General features: G+C 38.9%; 2 protein-coding genes across 3 annotated transcripts in view; one reads left to right on the top strand and one right to left on the bottom strand.

The window, feature by feature from the left end:
• Positions 1-388: 388 nt before the first annotated feature.
• On the top strand, positions 389-12,695 carry dusp4 (dual specificity phosphatase 4). 2 transcript variants are annotated; one of them, XM_079363643.1, is made up of 5 exons: positions 389-449; positions 2,687-3,388; positions 4,762-4,889; positions 6,871-7,090; positions 9,352-12,695. In XM_079363643.1, the coding sequence occupies exons 2-5, from the start codon at positions 3,019-3,021 to the stop codon at positions 9,738-9,740; spliced, it is 1,107 nt and encodes a 368-aa protein (XP_079219769.1). In that variant the 5' UTR covers positions 389-449; positions 2,687-3,018; the 3' UTR covers positions 9,741-12,695. The 2 variants fall into 2 exon arrangements, with proteins under 2 accessions (XP_079219769.1, XP_079219770.1); XM_079363644.1 differs by lacking the exon at positions 389-449 and having other exon boundaries at positions 2,677-3,388.
• Positions 12,696-15,505: 2,810 nt separating this feature from the next.
• Positions 15,506-19,342, bottom strand: part of LOC306837471 (poly [ADP-ribose] polymerase tankyrase-1) — a 79,453-nt gene continuing 75,616 nt past the window's right edge. Inside the window, exon 25 of the mRNA XM_079365169.1 lies at positions 15,506-19,204. Coding sequence (XP_079221295.1) covers positions 19,118-19,204 — 87 coding nt within the window. The 3' untranslated portion in view covers positions 15,506-19,117. The remainder of the gene's footprint in view (positions 19,205-19,342) is intronic.

Below are 19,342 nucleotides of genomic sequence, written 5' to 3'. Positions count from 1 at the left end.
AGCGTAAGGTGTCAACAGAAGAGACAGAGTTAAGGAGTAGGGAGAAGAAAATGGAGTAGGTTGGAAGAAGGAGGATAAGTACAAGATATATTTATGAACTAGCAAGCTCATATAAAAAATATCCTCTCTCTCTCTCTCTCTCTTTCTCTCTCTTACTTTCACTATATTGAATGATGACAGCATGCAGGAGAGGAATACAAGGGGATGAATGGATGGACGGGAGAGCAAAAAGGAGGGAGAGATGACATCAGTGCAGAGTCTGTAACCAGCCAATCCCCTTGCAGCCTCCTGCCTGCTGTCTCCGCCCTCCTACACCTCTCCCTTGTTGCTACGGCAGCAACTCCATCCCGCCTATGCGAGGTATTGTTTAGGGATGGTAGTAATGGGAGGTGGTGTGTATGTGTTCGTATATGGTTATATAGGACACTAGAGGCGACACTCCAGCACAAGTAATTACTCCTTTTTTTTCTAACTCAATCATTTGTCTCTCACCTTTCCTTCCCCCTCTCCATCCTTCGTCTCTTTCTCCTCTTCCTCTCTGTTGTGTCTGTCGCTGTCCTCCATTTCACTTTCTCTCACCTCCCTGTCTTAATGGTCAAGGTCCTTCTATTTTCACTGCAGTGCTTCTGACAACTAATCACATTTGAGGATCACACAGAGCAAAGACAATTCATGTTCCATTTGTGATTTATAAAAAATAAACATTTTCACAAACGTTTCGTACAATTTATTTTTTCCCCCGCTCATGTCAATCTACAAACATAACAAATTAAAGAAAACAATTATAAACATGTGGAGGAGTAATATTTGCATGCAATGCACAAAGGATTCAGGTAGTCACTGGATGATTTGATGACCAGCAAGTTAAAGAGCCGTCTTCACCAAAAAACATCAGAAATTCCTTGTGTCAATGGCACAGCTCCTGGAATCATGTCCAATTGTTCAAATTGTTTATGTGATGCTTAATACCTTTTAATATATAAGTTGTTGGTCTTCAAATATTAAAATGACCATTAGTCTAAAACTTGCTTCATATTTTCTCTTCCAAGTTTCATCCATAAAATAAACAAATCAGGATACCTCTTCCTTTCTTTACATACTATTTTAGATATTGCCGTTGGACATACCTCAGTTGTACAGTAAAGCAATATAATTTCTGGAGAAACATGTCCGCTAAAAGTGTTAAAGCAACAACATGGTCTCATATAATGAGATTAGACTCCGATTTAAATCATAGAATCAACATAGAATCTGAGATGCCCTCACACTTTCATATCATACAGAAAGCAGTTGTCTCTTTTTTTTTTTTATTGTTTAATTCAAAATTGCCACATGTAAACAAATTGTTTTAAACATTAAAGACAGAAAATATGAATCGATACATAAATTGTCCAATGAATTCAACAAGAAGCTTGTGAGGCCTGCCAAGCGTGGCTTTAACATTTCTGACAGGTCATACCTGTATTTACTGTAATGACTTCAATCTTTGTGTATTCATAAACAAATATCAGTTATCTGAACAATTGCCTTACAAATGGCTTGCCTATGCTTAGCTCACACCACACAAGGTTTCGAACATAATCCCATTCATAATGAATCTTTTCAACAGTGTTACAGCATTAAAATGATCATATTTGAATTAATGTAGTCTGTTTATCTTTCAGCTGGTGTCTGCTTATTTTTTCTACCAGTCTGCTTGTGTCAGGGTGTCTAGCTTTTTTCTTTTTTTCTCGTCTACTGCTTCTGCTCTTTCCTCTCGTAACCATGGAAATGAGATCAACATGCAAATACCTGAACACGCTCGACAAGGCGGTGTGATAGGAGATGCAAATTACATTTCCGCTTGTAGGATTACACACCCACACACAGATGCATACTCAGACTTATGCACACGCACACACAAACGTTTACGTGCGTAAATAGGCAAACACATCCCAAAGCAGTCCAGTTCATTGCAGCAAAACAGAAATTACTTGTTAAATGTATTTTATTTTTAACAAAATGTATAAAGTGTACTTTAAATATGTGACTATATTTGTAATGGGAAATATTTTCACATGAAACACAGCTATATTCAAGTTATTTAAATTTTTTTGCATTGAGATTAGGGAAGGAACTATCTTAAAACGATATCATTGTTGTAATATATATATATATATATATATATATATATATATATATATATATATATATATATATATATATATATAAAGAATCTTCATAATAAGGTATTTTTGCTTATTTCACCAGTCCAATCTTCTTCGCTTCAGTTTCATAAATGAGTAACCTCCACATCTTCACTATGAAGACCTTGTTTGGCATTGGGCTACCATGATGTTTATTTTGTTGAAGTAGCTGCATAGCTAAATGAAAGTAATAACCTTTAAACAAATCAAAAAAATCAAAGTTAAAGGAGGCTGAAACGCTTAAGATAGCCTGTGTAAAAAATAAAAGTCAAGTATTTTGAATAACTTCAAATAATAAGACAGATTGACTACAATGTTAACTGTTTTTTTTTTCTTTTTCAGTTTTTAAGATAGCACCTTCAACGTGTCATTTAAATGTCCGTTGGTTGGTTAGGAGAGCTTGCAGAGTGCAAATTCCCCTGTGCAGCTCATGGAGTCTAATCTCTATCGCCTCTCGTTTCATTGATGTCTGTTTCTTTTCTTTTATGAATGAACGCTAGAGGAGTGAAAGGGGACGGGAAACTAGACTCTGTGTGATAGGCTTCTATGAGTTGACGTCACCTCCGCTGTGACGCGATGCAGCCATTCATAAAAAAGGGAAAAAAAGAGAAACAACCTAGGAGAGGCACACTTGAAGCAGGAGAGGGAGAAAGTACGAGGTGACCGGGACTGAGCGTCAAGTGCGGTAACAATGAGCGGATAAAGAAGACGCGCTAAGGGTATCCGAGCACCGTGTGCACTGTTTGAGGGCTGTGGGCGAAGAGAAAGAGGGAAACGCAGAGAGGAGTTTATCGACAGCGAAGCCTACATACGCAGTCTGAAACGACGTGTTATGGAGGACTTAGGAGAGATGGACTGCCCGGTGGTGAAGCGGCTCTTAAAGGACGACAGCGCAAAGTGCCTGCTGCTGGACTGCCGCTCGTTCCTTGCCTTCAGTGCGGGGCACATCCGCGGCGCCGTGAATGCGCGCTGTAACACCATCGTCCGCCGCAGAGCCAAGGGCTCAGTGTTGAGTCTGGACCAGATTCTAGCCGGGGACGAGGAGGTTCGGGGCCGCCTACGCTCCGGAATGTATTCCGCGGTGGTTCTGTACGATGAGAGGACGCCGGACTCTGAGACGGTGAAGGAGGACAGCACTCTGACTCTGGTTCTCAATGCGTTGTGCAGGGACTCCTCCGGCACACAAATATACCTGCTGAAAGGTAAATATGGGAATTAAAGACATCAAGCCTCGTGATGAATTTTATATCCTCACAACCAAACTATACGCCATTAGAGAGAGGTGTATGAAATATAAGCTACTACAAATAACAAGTCACAGAGGATTCAATCATGGCAATACTATTAATAATAGGCCTGACAATAATATTATTATTATTATTAATAATAATAATAATAATAATAATAATGAAACGAAAGTTGATATTTGATTTTGTTGGTAATTTAGCCTTTCCATTGGAGGGAGCAACCTCTAATGTAAAAAGTCCTTTTTACAATGTTGAATTTCAGTGATGCTTCAAATGGAACAAATACAGCCATTCATAATATTTAAAGCCTCATTACAAAATATAACTCTTAATTGTAGTAGTATGTCAATGTGCATGTTGGGTATTTTTCTACCAAAAATGATAAATGATACGACCATTGCAATTGTCTGTTATTGATGACCTTTTGTAGTTATTATCTTACAAACACACATTGAAATATATTTCTTAAGGTGTCTGCGCTATTGTAACACACACACACACACACACACACACACACTCACACTCACTCACTCACAGCTACACATTCACACATGACCAATGGCTGTGAGCTGAGTGAATGAGGTAATGCTGATGCGTAGAAGCCACATCAAACCAGAGAGATTTACAGGGACACACATGATCCTTTCAGAAACACTTCACTTCGAGCTGTAAAATGTAAAATCAACACCCGCTTCACCCACAAGGCTATTTTTGGGCTGCAGGAAATCTGAAAACTAAAGCTGCTGCAAGCTGCAAGCTGTGTCGCATTATTTTTTGTGTTGTGCATCCTAATGACGCAGACGCCTTGAAGCACAGGAGTGTATGTGTGTAGCTCGTAAAGATGACATTTCCTCAGTTAATCTGATTTGATCCCAGAGGTGCAGAGAGCAGTGGTCAGCCTGCAGATGAATAAAAAAAGCAAAGGGATGATTAAATTGTTTTCAAATCCACGGCTGTAGATACAGGACAGAGTAGGTCAGGGTTCAGGTTTGAAGACCTTGTGCTACTCGGTGGAGATTGTGCAGATGGTCTTGGATATACATGTGTGCAACGCTTCTTTAGTGCCTAACCCCCCCCCCCACACACACACACACACACTCGCACAGGTTTACAAAAAATCTATACTGCTGTATGTTGTTGTCCTGAATGATGTAAAACTTGCCTTCAGTCCCTAAATGGAATTAATATCTATGCTAAAAACAAGACTGTTTCTTAATTTATTATACTACTGCATACTAAACAATGTGTATTATACAGTATGATACTCGAGGGCTTTTCAAAGCATTGCATTTAATGCACCATATTTAATCACATGGTCTATTTTTCAGGTGGATATGACAGATTTTTCGCAGAGTACCCGGAGTACTGTTTAAAGACCAAATCCTTGCCACCCCTCACCAGCCAGTCGAGCATCGACTCTGCCTGCTCGTCATGTGGAACGCCACATCATGATCAGGTAAAACACAAGGGCAGAAACACTTTTAATAACGAGGTCACGGTCAGCAGTGTCAACTTGATGTAGGCATTACGTAAGCTGCTTTTGAGTGTGAGCACTCAATGTTCGGGCCGCAGCTAAAAAGTGTCTTCATCCAAGAAGAGGAAATGAAGCACACATGCTCAGACTTACTGAATTGTCTCCAATCGTCTTGGTTTGTCAATTTCATCAGCGATACACTTGCAATGGACAAAATAATATTGATTGAATATTGATTGATGGATGAAAACTAGATTTTCTTTCCCCTTCCACACGAGACAACTATTTCAGCTTTTGATCCTGCATAACATCATCAGCGTGTTGACATAGAGAGCTGCCATGTGCAAACACTTCGAGTTATTTACCTAGCCAACTGTCAGTCATCTTTCTTTGCTCAACTTAGCCATGTCCCCGTACAGCCTTGATGTTCAAACTAGTGAAAAGGTAATAACAGATATCTGATTGCTGAAAATCACAATTGTGTGTATACTAGTTTTTTTTGTCTTCCCCCCCAAAACAAGCCTCTTTCAAGGTTTTAGTTCGTCATTGATTCACCAATTTGCGTCACTTCCTGTGACCCAGGTTAGCTTAATTTGTTGGTCAGTGATCTGCTGTTCTGGACTGCAGATTTTATGCCATGTTGACAGTCACATGTGCTCTGCTAATTACCCTGGAACGCATGAGGAGAGAGACGCACACAATCAAGCCTCTGTATGTTCCACAGAAAGGAAAAAAAAAACAACCCACAGCTAGATGGTCACGCCCACACTGTCAGGTGGGAGTTATTTAGCAGGAATACAGCTTCCTGTTGCACCTTAGAAATTGATGAGGGAGACGTACTCGATGAGGATTTCAATTTGTTGTCCCCCCCTTATATTACGTCTTTTAGCCGTATTGATCATTTCCTGACGCTGTGTCAGTAACGAGGTCCTCAGTGGTGATGACATAAACAGACAATACTGGTCAATACATCTCACTACCGGTATAGACCGACGACCAGCTGACCACTCAGATGAAACGGAAGGGAAAGCAATGCTGTAACTCTTATATCAGATTATGACTGGAATTATTCTTCAAGTAGACATTTGGGAGAACACTTTTTATTTTTAGTACAGTTTGCTACAAACAAGATAAGACTCAAGTAACACAAGTAGAAAAGTTGAGCCCCAGGCCACATTTGTATTAATTACATAAAAGTATGTTTTGTACCATAAATAGTATTTTCTTTTAATATGTAGTCGGTAAAGAAAAACAGAGCTGCACATATAGACAATGAGAATCCTCCTTTTCATGATATAAAATGAGACTAAAAGTTCTCAGCACGTTGCTCAAAGTAATTGAATGAACTGCACATTTGTGGTTGTAAATTGCACTTGTGCATACACTGCAGCTTCTGTATCATGTATATGACCGTAAACCAGCTCTCTTAAGATGGGTTACTGTGAAGCATAGGTCTCTCAAAGGAAACGTTTTTTTTCCTGCTTCCTGTGTGATTGTATGAAAAAGTCCAAGTCGTCCTACTCCACGAAAGTATGTTGATTATGACCCACTAAGATGAACCAGTCTATGAGTCCTAAACACGAACAACTGTCAGAGATGGCTGCTTGCACAGCAACATATTTCTTCCATGTGGTGAACTAACTTGGCTCGAGACCTGAACTAACAAATTAAATGGACTGTAAGGGACCCTGGATTTGTCCTACAAGATAATAAGATACTAGAGTCCAATGATAAGAGTTGATGATGTGATTAACAAAGTATTTCTACGAGGTTGTGCTTTTACTGAAGTCCTTTGGTACATGACCTCTGCTGTAAAGTGAGACAGTGAGTTCTTTGTATGATCATATACAGTTGGGTCATACGTTGTTTTCTATATTCAAAGATCTAATGAATGGATGAGTTTTTAAATTAATGACTCGTCTAAATAAATGAACCGTCTTCCTCCTATCTGTTTTTGGTCCAGGGGGGACCCGTGGAGATTCTTCCGTTTCTCTACCTTGGCAGCGCCCTCCACGCCTCAAAGAAAGAGGTCTTAGACGGTATTGGAATCTCCGCCTTGTTGAACGTGTCCGCAGACTGTCCAAATCATTTTGAGGGGGCGTACCAGTACAAATGTATCCCTGTGGAGGATAACCATAAAGAAGACATCAGCTGCTGGTTCTTGGAGGCTATTGAGTTCATAGGTAAGTGTACTCACTTGTGTGACATACTGTGTCTTGTAGTGTGTCGTATCTCAGTGGAGCAAACGCATTTCCATGGTGGATCACCACCAAAAAAAATAGATATGGCTACAGCACATTATGTACCCTTCAGTATAATATTTCCATCTAAGTTTTATGAATTTTAAATCAATAGTCTACATAGATTATGTTTTTTTTTTTGTTTTTTTTAATGTCTGCTCATTGCTGGGTGGGTTCATACACTGTAATCTGAGGATCAGCAATGTTGGCTCATCACAGCTCTGCTTAACAAAAACGCTCATTTTTTGAAATCCTACACTGACCTGTGCTGTAAAGCCCTGCGTCGCTTCTTTACGTCGGAACACACGGGGCTTTCCAAAACATGATCAATGAGTCCATTGTAGAAACGAGGAAAGTACAGAAAATGCGACTTGACGTGAGGATATTTTCCAATCTGTCGTTAATCTGCAGAAAGTAACCGTCGCAGAACTGTGTTGTTTGCTTTGCATTTTGTGCGTAGACGTTGCGTGTGTGTGCTTTCTGTGCTGTCGGTGTATGATCGTGAGCATGTACTCTGATGTGTGAGTGTGTGTGTGTGTGTAGGTGCTGGTATGCGTCATAGTTAGCTGCTGTGGGACCAGAGTCTGACTCATCCGCTGTTACCGGGTGAACAGACGCTGGAGTTGGAGTTACCTGAAATTGTCCGTATGTGTTTTTAGAGAGGAAACGTAGACATTTGGAAAAAGCATAGCAAGACGCAGGGAAAGGAAAAAAAAAAAAAAGTGTGATATATTTTTAAGGAATAAATCGCTGTGTGTTTTACGAGATATTTTAGATGAGAGCGTGAACTGAAGATTCAATTAATCAACACGAGAAAACCAATCATTGAAGTAATTCCATTACCTTCTTCCTGACGTGTGCTTCTGTTTCCCTGCTGCTGCCCTCTCATGAATGTCCGACTAATCGCTCAAAATGAGGCTCTTGAGGAAATTGAGTTATTGTAAATGCTTCAATCAGTCTTATTACCGAAATCTGATTATTCAATGCAACGGATGTAACCGCATGCTTTAACATAGGAACGGAGGAAGAGACATAAATAGGACATGAGAGGAAGTGAGAACGAGGCTGATGACTCAAGTTTTGCTCATGTGTGTTTCAGTTAATGTGATTTGCTGCTTTCTCACTTTGAGGTTAGTTAGCGGGTAGATTTGCACAGAGAGGGGAGGAGGGGAGGTTTAGGTGAGGATCCATGTACATCTGTTGGGTTTGAACTCTTAGTTGCTCTGGGGATAAAAAGATATAGAAAAAAAAATACATCTGGGGTTAAATTGGTTTGTTAGTGGGTAGTGGCTTCTGTGGAGAAGAACTCTTTGTGCTCTCTGAGCAGAGGGGGGGAAAAAGCGAAACACGAGACAGAGCACACATTCATTTTGCTGTATTTCACTTGCAAGCACAGCCATCAGCTTCTACTTCGCTATTTTTGAATTTGATTTACATTTTGAAGTGCCTCGATGGGATCAGGCTATTAACGAAATTCAAATTAGGCCTTTTTACTCCAAAAGAATAACTTAGTGCTATTTTCCCCTTTTTTTTTTAAAGCGAAGGCTACTTGACTGGATTACTGCTAACCGCTCTATAGGATTGTCCTCAAATGATCTGCTCGGAGCACTTTGATTTGTAATTTAAACAGGAAAGCATGCACTTCATTTCACATGTATTTTCCATTAAAAAAAAAAAAATAATAACATCGAGCGATTTCAAAATCACGATTAACAAACAGCTCAGTGTGGCTGACCTCAATGGAACAGTGTTGAATCTTCGCCAAATGCTGAAGCCAAACTAACAATGCGAATACCTTTTTATTTTCAGCAGGTGTAATAAGTGCACTTTTTTTCTCCATCGTAGTTTAGCATTGAAAGGATGCAAACATTTTGTGATTCGTAAACGTATAACCAATTTATTTCACAGGTATCTCAATTTAAAGTGTTGAAGACATTCTATAAATGAACACATAATGGACCTAGATGGCACGTGATTGGATCATGACTTTGATAGAGTCTGACGTGTCACTTACAAAGTCCATGACAATCCATCCACAGTTGAGGATGTCATTTTTATTAAAGCCTCAATCGAAAATTTGGAGCTATGGAATTTGATGCTAGTTCTGTGCGGGTGATCGGTTAGTGATATCTGTACCAAATGAACCTGAAAATAAATGTGTCAATGTCATGAAAACCTCTGACCTCTTTCCCATCTCTCCCCAGACTCCGTTAGAGACTCCAGTGGGCGAGTGCTGGTCCACTGTCAAGCAGGCATCTCTCGCTCTGCTACAATCTGCCTTGCCTACCTGATGAAGAGGAAGCGGGTGCGACTGGACGAAGCGTTCGAGTTTGTGCGCCGGCGCCGCAGCATCATTTCCCCAAACTTCAGCTTCATGGGTCAGCTGCTGCAGTTCGAGACTCAGCTCCTCGCCACCTCGTGCGCCGCAGAAGCCGCCGCCACCGCAAGCCCCCTACTCGGACCCAAATCCTCAACGACCACCACCTCGACGTCGACGACGCCCACCTCTCCGTTCATTTTCAACTTTCCAGTGTCTGTGGTGAACTCTGCCTACCTGCACCACAGTCCGCTCACGACCTCCCCTGGCTGCTGATGGACAGCCAATCATAACCCCCCGCGTCCTCCTTCACCCCAAAAAAACAAAACAATCTGAGAACGGACCTGGCTGCCGTTGTCCGGAAGGGTGGTCAGTCTTAGTGACTGTTGCAAAGATGTACATGCTTCCAGGGCCGGGGGGGGGGATGTGAAAAGCGTCATGGTGCCTATTTCAAAACTCAAAGACTGAAAAGAAAACGTTTTTATAGTCGAGAAACCAGCCAACGCTCCTTCCATTTTCGACACTAGATTTCTTTTCTGATTGACCAAAAAATGGACTGGCTTAACAAAACGGTTTTCAGTAAACAAGTTTGTACGGAGTGTTGGACTGACATTTGGTGAAGCTACACCCTCTTCTTTGTAAAAACACAACACGCACAGAGGCACACTGATGCACACACTGACACAGAGAGGCATTAACAACACTGAACTCTCTGCCTCACACACACACACACACACACACACACACACACATTCATGACTACCAACTGAATAAGCTCAGTATGAAGACAGAGTCTGTTGCTATGGAGACAACAGGTCTTTAGGAGAGGAGATGGACACAGGAAGGAAGGAGGAATTTTAAGCACCAGCTCCTTCCCCTTCGGGTGTCCCTCCTGTTAGCAGACAAAGAGATGGATGGAGAAAAGAGGGGAGGAGACACTGATAGAAAGCAGGAGCCTCTTTAGTGACAGGTGCTCTGTCGGCGATCCGACCAGAGCTTCCTGCCTTTCACGCGTCCTCTTCCTCCCTCTGTCTCTCACCCACACACACCTTCCTCTCCTCTCATCTCCTTTTCATCCTCTTTCATTCACACCCTGGTCTTCATATTCCTCCTCCTCTGATCGCCGCCTCTCATCATTACCCCTTCCACCTTCTTTCATCTGCTCCTCGGCTCTTCAATAAAGAGGCTAAATATATAAAATAAGATGCCAAATATAGGCCAGGGCTCTCCATGTTGGAACTGGAAAACCCCTTTGCCGTGTCCCTGATAAACACAAATGATTATTTTTGATTTTTAGCTCAGAGCCTTTAGGAAATAATGCCTTTACAAAAAATGGTTTCTGCTAATATACGTTACATGTCTTGTGACACTTGGGAGTGATTCTGATGGTTCTTGAACTCAAAGGTCCAGACAAGAAGCACAGACAAAAACAGAGCTGCTGAGAGAACCATGCTGGTGGTCTTGTATATTTTAACCCATTATAAATAATTTATGGCCCCAGGCTTAACTTTTTTTTTTTTTTTTTTTTTTAAATACAAGTCATTTCTTCCCTTCCCCTACAATACTCAAATCTGTTCATTTTCTTAGGCTTCTCAAATGAACTAAAAATTGCTCCTGTGCTTTGAAAAATGGTCATTATTTAGTTCATGGGCAAAAACATGCACCAGCAATGGATCTTTTAAGATGTGTGTGCCTTGTTCATAAAGGTATCCTCTGAGCGTTGGTGTTCCTGGATTCTCCATTGAAACAACACTTTTCTCCTTCGCTGCTAGAATGTGTAACGCTGAATGTTAAATCAGCCTTTAAGAAAACAATCAAAACTTCAGCTTTGCATACCAGACTTCTTTTCCCCCATGAAAGAAAGCTTTGAATTCATCTCTAATCATACATCCATATTTGAATACAAACACACACCTATCATATTTTGATAGGCATCAGACTGACATTGAACTCTACAGACAATTATTCAGGATGGTAAAAGTAAAAGAAATAAATAAAATAATAATTTAAATTGATTTCCCGTGCTACAAAGACCAACTCCCTAAAAACAAGAATAAAAAAAGAATAATTATCACGCAAACGTTGTGGTTTTGTAGTGTAGTGTTGGAAGTGGATCAAAGCAGTTTTAGAGGCAATATTTTTCTTAGAGTTAAATCTTGTGATGTTTTCACAGATTCTCCAAATGTAACTGAGTTTTATAAGAAAGAATATTTGAAAAACATCAGGAAACCCCCGATATGTTTCTCTTTGTGTTGATAAACAAGAAACAATCAAAATCATTGCGTATTGATTTAACATTTAAAATCCATACTAATAAAATATGTAATGGGAAAAAGAGAATGGCCTTGTTGCCATAATCCAACAACAGGAAGTTGTCTTTAAGTTCAGTGTATGTCTGAGTTCTGATGTGCACGCCCACATACAGACCACTACTACTTCTGGGATTTTTTTTTAGGCTTGTCCACATTTCTCCTGGTAGCGTTGAAGTCTTGTAATACTGTTCATTCAGAGAACGAAACAATAGCAATTACCTTTTTTTTTTTTAGAATATCACACCGAACTTCATGTCAGATCCTTCATCACATCACAGTCTGAGACAGTTTGTGTAGTGCTTCTGCCTCTGAACGGGCTTCGCTCTACACTCAGTGCTAGACATCCAAAGGCACAAAGTCCATCCATGGTCACTTTTGTACCCGGGTCCTCTTCTAAGCACTAAATAATACACACACACACACACACACACACACACACACACACACAGATACACACACATACACGGTTTCAAAGTAAACAAACGTTTCTGTTTTTTAAAGATTGTCAGCACCTATCTCTGTAGCACTTTGAAGTGATGCAATACTGTATTTATAATTTTTAGGTAATTTTTACATCATGATTATGGTAGACTGACTGAACTTTGCGGTGTGTGATTTTATTGATGTTAAGTGAGAGACAGAGTGAGAGGAAAGAGAGCAAATCAGTAAAAAAAAAACGCAATACTTTCTACACGTTGTGTGTTATTTGTCTGTCTGTCAGCCTCTCTCTGTAGGTCCATCTGTCTTGATTGTCTCTGTCTAGTCTATGCTGTTTACCCATCATGGCAATATCAATCCTTCACTTGGACATTTATATATATATATTAAAAACAACTTTCCCTCAATTTTATTGTGGAATGAATGATCCGTGCATTTATTTATTACTGAAGAGCCACTGTTGAATAAACAATGTTCTTAATGAAGTTGTTTGCTTACTTTATTCCTCTCAATGTGTTAAAAACAATAAACACAATTTATTATTATTTATTATTATTTCAATAATAGGAGATCATATCATAGGGAACAAGATAATTATTTTTTATTCAAATAGTAAATTAATACTTTTTCAATGTGATTAAAAAGCTGCATAATGCACATATCAACAAAGTAGGGAATGAAATACAATAAATTGACAAAGAAATAGTGCTAAATAAAGCACATCATCATTTCTTCGTTTCATTTCTGACTGGGAAACTTAGCGAGGAAAGAAAAAAAATAATAAGCAAAGCAAAATAAAATAACCGGTGTGGGCTTCCCTGCCCTTTCCCCTACACTATGTTGTGTTTTTCCAAATTTGCTATAATATAAACAAGTCATAAATATATATTTATCATATCATAAATCAATATTTTTAACGTACCTGATGTGAAATCAAAGGATGGCATGTCTTCTTTGCGTTTCAGAGAAATTGAAAGGAATTTTAGCCAACAGCGCCATCTGGAGGTGAGAGTATTTTTTTTCCATTCCTACAATTTTAGAAAACATGAACAAAGCACTTACACAGTAACAGACTGTAATTAAGCAGCTTCAGCTGACGATATTTACAGATATTATTGATACTGTTCAGATTATTGATGAATGCATTTTTTTTTAAATCCACTAATGAGTGCAGCTTCACATTAACATGAAGATTAGGCAGAGTTCTGTAAACGTTACCAATGCAGCAGGAGGTATATTATCAAGTAAGTTTTGGAAGTCCAGGGACTTTTGACAACAGGACAAGCAGCCCCTGCAGTGCTGAATAGCTCTGATTGGTCAGGCACGACAAGGATTTAGATCACGAACTGTGTTTAAAAGACTGCAGATGAAAGCCCATTGTTTTTCTTCCCATCTTTACTTTTAAACTGTGACTTTTAATAAACCATTTTTTTTAACTTTATAAATGAATGACAGGATATTGACTCCCTTGTTGATTGCGGTATCCACTGCTATGATGTTCTGAAAGAAGAGACGTCCTGAGTGGGATTTCCTGAGTGGGATTGTGCAGTCCTCCCTAGCTGCACCTCGAGTGGTCCTGTTTGTAACAGTTTTTTAGTTAATAGAGCCAGACAGAGAAGGGGAGCTTAACAATGACGAATTAAATAACCTAAGCAGACGTTTATTTTTATTTATTTTCTTTATCTGATAAGGTAAACAGACTATACTTCTCTAGGACAAGGTGAATGGATGTTTGTATAAAGTTTTTAGTTCTTTAATAAATCACGGTTCCAGTGGTTTTACAGCTGCAGAGTGTATATTAGACCAACATAAAAGATAATGGGTGATATGAGAGAATCCTTGAGAGGAAGTCTATTTTAGCTGCATCAGATGATAGGGAGTGTCAGATAAATCTAAAATTTGCCAAACATCACTTTTCCACATATCTTTTGAACGTTTTTCTTTGAAGCCGATGAGAACTTCTTCCTATTTGTATTCTGACATAACTTGTTTATTCCTGAGACAATAATTTCTTGCTCAATGTCCACACGGGGCCTTTAGTGAAAAACCTGAAGACTGTTTTTGATAGATTTAATTGTAGAGAGTTTTGGTAAAGGCAGGATGCAACCTTTAACAATTTTCTTAGTTTAAGTGCAATCTCCTCTGCAGTTCTACCATGAGTAAAACAACTGTATCATCAATATACATTAAAATATCACACTGACTGTACATCATTAATTTAAATGCCGAACAGTATAGGGCCCAATATAGAGCCCTGTGGGACACCAGTTCATAAGACCTGTAATTCTCATTTTTTAATAGCTGTGATTGGAACAAGAGGTATGATTTGATAACCATAATAATCTTTGACATTTTATCAAATTGTAAGGTTGATGGAAAATAGTTAGCAGTTTTTTTTGTAGTAGAATGTTATGATTAACATCATTAATTGATGATCTGACTGTTTTTTTCACCTTCTTGATTTCCATCCAGATGAGTCATTTCTGTTTATTTATACAAAGGTGCCGCATGATATAACCCCTTATGGCCATTCACTTACTAGAAAACGTTGAGTACCAATTAAACTGTAGAAGATAATTTAAGTTTTAATGCAGTCTGCTGTCTTCTTAATCTTAGACAATACATGTCTTAAATTATTTTATGTTGTCAGGAGCACCAGTGGTTCCTACCTGCTACGTCAAAATGGGAAACCAGTTTTTGACTGATTAAAACCTTAAAGCTTTGAAGCTGATATGAAGATTGACAATCATCAATAAGGTCAAGTAGGTTTATGACTGAAAATATATTAAATGGCATGTAATTTTTTCAGTAATTGATGAGAAGTTGCTCCTTTTTCGTTCATGTAGGTTGAAGAAAGTTTTGGTTTTGAAGTTAAAATAAGTTTTCATCTTTGTGAAATCATGACGAGTTTCTACAATTCTCGTTGACATTTTTTAGTCATTTCCATATTCATGAAAATATATTACCACATAATAAAATATCGCACTTTACAGTAACATCAAGCAAAAAATATATATCTTTAAAGTTTCATAGAAATGTTATAAACTTCATGGCCATCCAGGGCAGTACTTGGCTTTGCATTAGAATTGACATGTGTTCTATCGGGGAGTGTTTCAAATATTCTGTGTATCATTGAGGACATAACCTGAAACATAACATTAATAGATGAATTAAAGCCGCTCTTATTGTAGGTTAATACAAATAATACATCATCAAAATAAAGGCTAGATGAATTCAAAGTTATAAAATATTGTAATAATGCTGAACAAAAATTATGACTGAGACAAAAAAGACTGTTAATTTCTTTTATTAAGTATTTTCTTCTGTACATGAAAAGAGCATTTGTTCCACATATTAGCTGATTGGCAGCTCTGTACAACCGTCTGTACAACAGGAGTTCAAACTTTACGAAGAGGAAGTGTGATCATCAAACGTGTGGCTTTTGTAGAAGGCAGATCAGAAGGTGAATCATGGATTGAATGATTGGCCACACACACACGCACACACCTCTCGAAAGTATTTACAACACGATGGCTGACTGGCCCTTGTCACAATTAAATAGAGACGAACCAGTTCCAACACAATTCAGATAGTTTTCACATAAAAAAAGGCTCTGAAAAGTTTTTCAAAGGAATAAAAAAAAAAAAAAAAAAAAAAAAAAGACAGAAAATGAACTCAAAATGATCCAGAAAAGACCTAAAAGGCCCATCTAGAGTAAGTTCATGTTCAGTCCTATTTAAAACAGCACCCACAGCTCTCTGGTATTAAATCATAGAGTTTGTGACCACATAAACTCCAGCTGTATTCAGAGACATCCTCTCATTGGAAAGCATTGTTCCATAACTGACTCTGAAGGAGTAAAAAAAAAAAACACGACTTAGTGATTACTTTATCAATCACTGGTTTACATCTAAGGAGTGGTTTGTGTTTGCAAAAATTTCAGAAATATAAAAAAAATAGTTTGTGTAAAACAGAAATGTCCTCTGGACAAATAAAATCTTTTTTTTTTTTTAAATGATACAAGGGCCAATATTATGTTAAGTGTACCAGTGGTCCAACTGTTTAACATATCTCCAATTAAAATGTAATATTACACTTTCATTGTTTAAGTTTGGCTTCAGTCATCGTTTGTTAGTCCATGTACTTTTTTATAAATTGCATCAGTCATACTATACTCCATCTCATTTTGCTGCAAATTATTATTTTATAATATGTTGAAATGTGCTGCTACTGAAATGTTGTATCATTCATTGCTGTTGGGATGAACTTCGGCTGAAATCTGAGTTTGACGAACAAACACTCCAGAATAAACAAAGCCTGGATAAAAACTAAAGATAAACTCAATATGTTAAAATGTAATGGATACAAAACCAACTCTCTCTCTCTCTTCTGCTGTTGCCTGACTTTGAGTCATCACATAAGAATTTCCAGACAAAAAAAAAGTGTCATTCCAAAATGTTCAAAGACGTCATTAACCTCCAGCACTGCTGGACCCGCGGGTGGTCCCATGGTGTACAGCTTAAAATAATAACTGTAAATAAATAATCAACAGAAAAACATGGTCAGAATACGAATAAAAAAACAGAAAACAAAACAGTTTTAGCTTACAGTAAGTAGTGTAAGTAGAATGTTAATCTTGTTCTGAGGTTTGTGTGACATGTTACTTTGTCACGGTCAGTGGTCAATACACACGTGTGTTAGTTCATCTGGACGTACAAACTGCACAACTCTGGTTTCTATAAATGTCCTTGTAAAGCCCGTTACCAGACTGCTGAATACAGTGACGATGATCACTTTAAACATTTGTTACGTTGGAGTTGTGAAAACCCAGGAGTATAAAAATGACGCAAAACAACGGGAACACATATGAACTTGACGAAGAGAATGAAACTAAAACGGAGAATGCCTCAGAGAAATACACGTAGTACTTTGCAGAATGGTACCCAACACAACGTGCACCATTACTAACATCTGTGCTCCACTGCAAAACACAGTGGAGTTATTTTCTTTCACCGCTAGGTGGCAGCAACAGTTCTCGATAAAACGGAATCAGTGCATCGGGCACATGTAAACAGCAGAAGAAAAGAGAAACGCGAGTCCCTTTGAATGACTTTAAAACACAAAATACAAACATGTTCCAGATGTAAAGTATTTGACAAGACAACAGAGAATAATGCCCACAGTCTTGATTTTCCCTACATTATTCCAGTGGTAACAGTCACTTCTCATGCCCATAAAAGGAAACACTGGCAGGCGAGCGCCTTAACAAGAGAGAGCTCGTTTCAATGCATTTTGGACTTTTTTGTGTATCCATCTGTTTGGGTTCTTTTACCAGAAATGATCCCACTTTGGCAGGGTGAGTACACACAGAGCTTTGTGTGTGCAGTTCAAAAACATCACATGATACAGTTCGTTCTTGTTTTATGTAGAGCGAGTTGCCACATTCTGCTTTAGAGGGAACAGTTGAACAAACTGATCAGAGCTTGTGTCAAGTGTGCGCTACGAGTGTAAAAACAACAGTCTTGTGGTCTTCCTGGTTCAAATAAATACTAAATGAAGTTTAATGAGTTTTTTTTTTTTATACATATGTTCACTGAGCTGAAATGCACAGCAAACAAGTCAGAGCCAATTAAAAGCCTTCTTTGCATTAATGGATGTACCATTTTAATTGCAGGGATGGACATATTTGAAAATGACTCTTCAGATGTAAAACAAAAGATCAGTATGGTTAATGTCACGTTGTTTGGAGTGTTTGTCAGATTGATTCAGGCACGTACAGGTTAGTAGTTGCTGGTGAAAACATGATGAGCTGTAACATAAGATGTGCTGGGTTTTTGTTCTCGCAGCACCACGAGGGTTATTTCTTAAAGTGGCCTCGAGATGTTCTTTTGTCGCTGTTGATGCACAAATTGGAATTAAGACGCGAAATCTAAACATCAACATTTAGCTGCTTCTTGCAACTTAACTGTTCCCCAACTGTGAACTGAAACTGTGTGAACTTTTTTTTTTTTATAAATCTGTGATGGACACTGCGTGGATTTGAAGTTTTCATGAACTGCTTCGATAAGAAAGTTGGTTCCTGTTATTTGCTGAAGTGGGAAAGAGGCGACTCAGCGTGTTGTGATTGTGATCTCCTGTATGTTTTCTGGTTCTCTGCGACTCCTGGGCATTTTGTGCGCTACGATCTGTTTGACTTTTCCTTCGTCGCACTCGTTTCAGAATCGCGCCTTTGTTTACAGCAGAAGAGCTGTGAGGGAGCGCGGAGAAAAGCGTCTTGTTGACATGAGCCTCACTGGTGAAAACATGACAAGCCGGAACATAAGATGTGCTGGATTTCTGTTTTCTCAGCACCCAGAATTGTTATTTCTGAAAGCGGCCTTGGGATGTTGTTTTGTTGCTGTTGATGATGCACAAAGCAGAAATAGGACACGATATCGAAACATCACAGGGGATAAACTGCAGAGGAAGAAGAGTATAGAGCAGTGGAAAGGTACAAAATCAGAGATGTTTGTTTTTCTTTTTTTTTTCTTTTTCTATCTGCTGTTTTTATCTCTCCAATCAAGTCTGAGGCCTGCACGTTGGAAAAAAAAAACAAAAACGTGCTTACATGTGAAACTCAAGAACTGTTGATCCAAATTTCACTTTTATCCGTTGTCTGCTCTGCATGTGTCATAGGCGGACACTAAAAGCCACCGTCTCCTCTTATTCTGTTTGAACACATTCCACGTCTCGTTTCTGAGGGTTCCACTCTTCGATCCTGCCTCAGCTCCAGCCAAGCTCCGGACTCACCGGACTCAGTTTAGGGTCTGAGCTTTGAAATGCCAACCTAGTGTCACTCTAGTCCTCCTAGAGACGGGCTCTAGTTCTTTGCAGTCTGGCCTTCTTTCAATCCGGCTGGGATTTCTAGGACTTCTGCTCTGGGCTGGCAGCAGGCGTGGCCAGACTCTCGGGCTTCACTATCTGGTAGGTGATCAAGTATTCTGGGTACGCCTGGGGACAAAGAACACATCATATCAAGGCAAGAGATTTCTTTTTCCTACTGATTAACTCATCATTAGAGAATATTTATATTAATCAAATTGATTAGGATTAATTCATGGTTTGTCTTAAATTAATGCAGTAATACAA

This window comes from Symphodus melops, assembly GCF_947650265.1.
Source record: "Symphodus melops genome assembly, chromosome: 16".
Classification (NCBI taxonomy): domain Eukaryota; kingdom Metazoa; phylum Chordata; class Actinopteri; order Labriformes; family Labridae; genus Symphodus; species Symphodus melops.
The sequence above is the reverse complement of the archived record's forward strand: the minus strand, read 5'-3'. Positions and strand labels throughout refer to the sequence as shown.